This window comes from Pundamilia nyererei, unplaced genomic scaffold (genome assembly GCF_000239375.1).
Source record: "Pundamilia nyererei isolate P.nyererei 1_Seehausen unplaced genomic scaffold, PunNye1.0 scaffold00046, whole genome shotgun sequence".
NCBI classification, from domain to species: Eukaryota; Metazoa; Chordata; class Actinopteri; order Cichliformes; family Cichlidae; genus Pundamilia; species Pundamilia nyererei.
Window position 1 is genome coordinate 1,429,688 of NW_005187447.1, and position 6,061 is coordinate 1,435,748.

General features: G+C 38.1%; 1 protein-coding gene across 1 annotated transcript in view; it reads right to left on the reverse strand.

The window, feature by feature from the left end:
• Positions 1–5,219: 5,219 nt before the first annotated feature.
• LOC102193088 (protein-glutamine gamma-glutamyltransferase K-like) overlaps positions 5,220–6,061 on the reverse strand; it is a 15,331-nt gene continuing 14,489 nt past the window's right edge. The window contains exons 12-14 of the mRNA XM_005732264.2: positions 5,809–5,969; positions 5,575–5,711; positions 5,220–5,475 (exon numbers count right to left, since the gene is read on the reverse strand). Coding sequence (XP_005732321.1) covers positions 5,316–5,475; positions 5,575–5,711; positions 5,809–5,969 — 458 coding nt within the window. The 3' untranslated portion in view covers positions 5,220–5,315. The remainder of the gene's footprint in view (positions 5,476–5,574; positions 5,712–5,808; positions 5,970–6,061) is intronic.

Sequence of the window (6,061 nt, forward strand, 5' to 3'; positions counted from 1 at the left end):
ATCAACTGAAAGTCAGAACATAACCTGGCCAGGTAATGTATTCAGAATAAGTTACCACGGTGATTTAGTAGATAAAAAGGGACCGGCTTTTGTGATACAGAAAACTTTGGCATTGAGGTCGACAAACCTTGCTCAACCATTAATCTATCTTCTTAGTACATCCCTCAGGCGATCAGTGCAGTCACCTTAAGATTGAAAATGATCACCCAGATGTTAAGGATGTTGCATGCTCCACTTCTGAGCCACTAGTTGGTTGCTGCAACTACTTGTCACTGAATGTGAAATAATTCCGTGCAATCAGTGGGCTGCATAGGGTCAGTGATTGCTCCGGAGCCGCAGGTTGCCGACCCCTGCACTAGTGTATAAGGTAAACAAGTTTATTTATGTATGTAAAAGCAATTTTATTAGTTTGACTTGACCCTTTTGATTAGCAAGTATTTTTTTACAAATAGCCATTACAATGCGTCTTTGGATATATTCACATTTGTTTTATTCTTTTTCTTTATTGTTCATCTTTTCTATAAAAAAAAATTGAGACAAATTAAATTGTCTTTGTGTGGTTTGGTTCAGCAGTCTGTTTCCCACATTATTGTGTACATTACTAATGTTGCATAGAATACCATTACTCTTGCGTGTCCTTGAATGCATGGGTTCTCTACTTGTCTGGCACTACATTAAGAGATTTTAATGGCTTAGCACAGTGGGCATGGGTTAGTCAACCTTTATGTATATTCAAAACATGTAAAGATAGATTTAGAGAACTCTGTAGCCTTATTGAATGCATTTATGCTCTGAGTGCTTTTAGTTCAGTGACATGTAGGACATTTGCTTTTACCTTTGAAGGTTTTTTTCCCAGGTGTTGCCCACATGCTGCATGGTCATCAGAACTAAAACACTGGTTAACCATACTATTAGTGAGTAATCATTCACAAAGTGGTGGATTAGCACTGCTTGCACATGCTCACATTTTTCTTTTCTTTTTTTCAGACAATAGATCATGACAGACACTCCTTAAACACTTTTTCTATGCACTTATTAATTATTAACATGTACTTAGTAAAATAAAAGAAAGGGTCATGTTGGATCTAATAAACATGAGTAGAATGGTCCAGCAAAAAAAAAAAAATACACATTTGTATATTTGGTCACAGCTGTTCAGTGTTGAGCTGATCTTAATATATTAACATGTTGCTTTTGTTTTTGTTCCTTTGTTTCAGTAGGGTCCTGCTGACATGCATGCTGGCTTTTAGGCACAGCTTACTGGCCTCCCAAATGCAACAAAGCTACCCCTAATGTTACGGATCACCTGGGCTTGGTGACCTTGCAAATAACTACAGTGAACAAAGTGCATTTTTTGCTTTTGTGGATATATAATCAGTCAATATAATATATGCAGTCGAAGTCCCATTTGTAAAAACCCCTGGGCAATGTGGGTACTAAGTGTATGTTTTCTTTTGTTGTGCTGTGCTTTGTCCTGCAGGTGCTGATCAGAGCATGTATAGCTGCATGAGCTACGCCTGGGCCTGGTGTGTTCAGCTGTAAAAGCTCACTCATTCCTGCACTATGCATCTAAAAGACTTGTCCAGTTCTATGACAGCATGTGGTTTATTTTTTGTGCTTTCCATAAGCACTAGCAACCACCCAGACCTGCTTTGCACTTCTTTTTCTTTTCTTTCTATGCTTTTCCTTTTGCTGGAATCATTCAATCTTTTAGGGACATTTTACCAACTTTATGCTGATGACATTCAGTCCTAAATCTCTTTTAAGCTTCGCTAGCAGAAGGTCCATCCTTGTTGATTGCTTAATCCAGACTGGTTACTTGCAGTCTAATAATGATCTTGTTTTAAATTCCAAGAAGACTGAGACTGTGATTATAGCTCCTCCTGAATTACATCCAAACATCAGTCAAGTGATTGCTTCCTTTTGCTCATCTGCAATGTCACATGTGCAATATTTGATTCCTCTCTGGGCTTTGGCTTACATGTAAAATCTATTTCTCATTCCTGTTTCTTACAGTTAAGTAACATTTGCAAATTGTGAGCAATAGTCTCCTCAGTGGAACTGGAGAAAACTATTCATGCATTTGTATCATCGTGCCTAGATTACTGCAATGCCCGTTACCAGCTCAAACAAATAATCTCATTCACACCTCCCCACTATACAAACTGACAGACTATTAACACTTTCTAGTAAGTGGACTCACATTACTTCTATTTTATATTCTTTACATTGGCTCCCAGCAGATTTCAGGGTTTGTTTTAAAATTCTTGTACTTATATGCAGAGAACTAGTTCCAGTTGATTTATCTTAGCTTCTTATCAAACACACCACTGCTTCCAGTCTTTGATCACAGGCTTGTGGTAGTCTACTTGAAGAAGATGGTGTGAGCTTTTAGGATAATCTTAGACAAATATGTCCATTCCCCCAACTGCTGACTCTAGTTGCTGTCCATGGTGCTGATCAGATCTAGAATGATGCTATAGTTAACATTGAGAATTGCTATATGCTATATATTGCTTTTGCACCTACTGTGTGTGTGTGTGTGTGTGTGTGTGTGTGTGTGTGTGTGTGTGTGTGTGTGTGTTACAGAGAGAGAAAGGGAGAGAATAAGAGAAGCTCGATTGCTCCAGTACAATATGGTGGTAAGGGCCCAATAAAAAAATCTGCACTGGGACCTAACTCAGAGTTGTTACACCTGTGGAGAGAAAACTACTGGGAAAGCAAGATGAAAGTAGCCTTTTGTGAAGGAAGTAGTTTGTGTACAGGAGGTAACCTTGGGAAAAAGACAGGACTGGAGCCAAACACTGTACTTGATATGTTTTCACACCACTGCAAACAGCACACTCCAGTAAACAAATAAAACTGGAGTGGCTGTAGGCTATGTGAACACCTACAAGTGGTTTGGCTGTGGAGAGATTCAGTTTGCTTTTACCAGTTTGTTTGGATAGTTTGATATATAAACAGATGGTCTGTAACTAACCATAGTGATTTGAAAACTGCTACATTGGAAATTGATGGAAATACTGAAGGTCGGTGAAAGCAGGGACAGCAGCATCTACACTTCCTCAGAAAGCTAAGATCATTTAATAGAGAAAGACATTGATGAAACAGTTTCATAAATCCAACAGACTCTGTCCTTCCGTGTTATTTGTTGATTTAGAAATTTCTATGTGAAAAGAAAACCTCACTGAAACCTTCGGAAAGAGTGAAGAGCTCAGAGGAAGAGCGACAAAGCGGGTGACGTTTTCCAACGCTTTTATGTTCACCACATGTTAATTTTACACACCACAGCTGTAGCTGTATGTACTTATTTCCTGTGATGTGCCATTACTGAGTCAACATAGCTTCACTGGCTATTCTGGGTCTGTGCTAGCATTTTGTTGTAGTTAATATCAAAGCAATTGACAGCGTTAAAGCAAATACACAGTTATGTTGTTTCAGTTTCTTTATGTTGCATTTCACAGTCTGTTTCTAGGTTTGATTGACAGTGTGTAGAACAAACTCCCAGAAAGTTTAAAAGTCAGCAGGAACAGCAGCAGCAGCCACAGCAAGCAATTCAACAGATAGTTTGTGGGAATTTTTTTGACAGTGACAGTGAAACCCACCCACACTGCAGCTGCTGATGCCACTGTAAAGGACAAAAACAAATACCCCACCGATGCATTTCTTCCAAGGGCACATAATCCAGTTTATTGGCAGAGACGATGCAATGCATATCCTCACCTTTATAGCGCTCTATAAGTGCAACTGCTATGTTGTGTAAATGGATTTTTGCCAGGGTTGAAGAGGCAATTTGCAAAAAGAGAAGCCAACGCTGTGTTAGACAAGGTGCTTATGTATAGAGAAGAGCTTGTATGAATGGGTGCGAGTGTTTGAGTGCTCAGTTAGAATGAAAAAGAGCTATATAAGTACTAGGCCATTTACCAAGGCTGTAGAGCAGTGGACTCAATACACACCCTTGTGGGGAGTCAGCACTCAGTGTTTGAGTGCATTCTTTGCATTCCGATGGTCTTTGGCATACTTTTAATTATAACAAGTAGTTATTTGAGTTACCATTGGCTTGAAGCTGCCTGAACGCTCTTCTCTACATTCATCATCAAGAATTTTCGTCTAGAGAACGGATACTCACTGGATATTTTCTTTTTTGTATAATTTTCTGTAAACTCTAGAGACTGTTGTATGGGGAAAACCCAGTAGATTTTTAAAAATACTCCAGCCAGCCTATTTGCCACCAACAAAAAACATTCAAGCACATGCTAAATAGTTTAACACTGGCAACTGGCAACATTGAAAAAAAAAAATTCTTAGCAGAGACACAGAGAACTTTTGACAGCAGCTGCATAACAATGGACACACACTGACATTAAAAATCAATAAATCACAGAATAAGACATCATTTTAATAAGTGGCATTTTATTAATATAATAGCATTTAAGTAGTGATTTGATATTTAAATGATTCTTTTGGCATCACATAATAAACAAAAATAAATATATATAAAAATAGAATCAAAGACATAAATATGAAGCCAGTCTTTACATAAGCACATCTCTTCCATTAAAGCCAGCAGATGGTCCAACCTCAGCATCTACTGTGGGTCCCCAGACTGTTTCCTAATCATAGTAACCACATACTTTCATATGCATACTTTTTGCATATTCCAAGAAAACGTGAGGTGCTTATGTGGTGTGTCGATTATGTCTCTATTGCACTGGTTGGTTTAGAATAATGTTCAATGCTTCTTTTTTTTTTTGCAAGTCTAGAAGCATACAAGATGAGGAAATGTGAGTAATTGTCACTTTAGTTCAATACATCAATACATGTCAGTGCTAGCTATAGTGCTTGATCGGCTGTCAGAGCATAATGATGACATTTACAATGCTTACATAAGATTTCATAAAAAGTCATGATAAAAACTTTCTGGTTCCACATGGACACCTTTGCAAGAGCAAACATGTTCCAAAGAGGTTTTATGTATGCTGCCTTGTTCAATGTATTGTAGAAGTATGTTGCAAGAGTTTGAGCATTAAGATGTAAAGAAATTTTTATGCAGTTTAATACTGGTTTTCTTATTGTAGAAACAGTCGATTCTCTGTAACAGCCCATAAACGCCACCATGTTATCAAATATTTTATGGTTACGCGTGGTTATAAGTAATTTCAATATTCTACTGCAAAAATAAATCAGTACTGTGCTTTGTGAAAAAAAATACTGGCTTATCATATAGAAGGCAAAAAGCAGGAAAAAAGACACAATCAGTGCCTATATAAAGGAAATAACTGTCAGCATTCAGCCTCAAAGTGGCTCTATTATCACTATAGAGGGGCGTTGCTTTTCTCCTCCACAGTGATGTCACTCACACCATGAACCTGTGTGAGCTGCTTACAGTCCAGTGAAACTAGTAATTTTCTCGTTCCAGAAAGGGTGGGGATGAACCGCTCAGTGAGAGACACAGAAGCGTGGCTGCCAATATCTCTGAGGGTAGGACAGGAAATGACAGTAGCAATCACAAAAGAGATAGCTAGACAAGGTATTTAAAAAAAACACAGTATAAAGTATATTATTCCTCCTTACCCATAATTTATCATTCGAGCAGTCAGAAGGCCAAGTCCTTCCACATGGAATACCACTGCTTTCAGCACTTGTGGCAGTGGATTAGTAAATGAAATCTCTACTGACATCTTCTCTCCTACCACAGCCTTCCCCAGTGGCTATTTGACAAAAAATGGAAAGAAAACAACTTTAGATATAGATTTATATCTTAATCTTCATTCCTGTAATAATCACCTGATTAACTACGTGGCTTACTTTAATGATGAGGTCTGGTGTTCTGAGTCGGAAACTGAACTGAGTAGCAAGGATCTGCTGTGTTTCTGTGACCCTGCCTGATACTGTAAGCATCAGGGCAGCCTGATCTATCAGTTTGTCCTTGTAGTCTTTGTATTCCAGGGCCCACTCCAGAATCTTCTCTGTAGACAACAGAATAGTGAAGATGGCCTTTATAATTAGTGATATATATATATCTATCTATATTTATCTATCTATCTATCTATCTATCTAT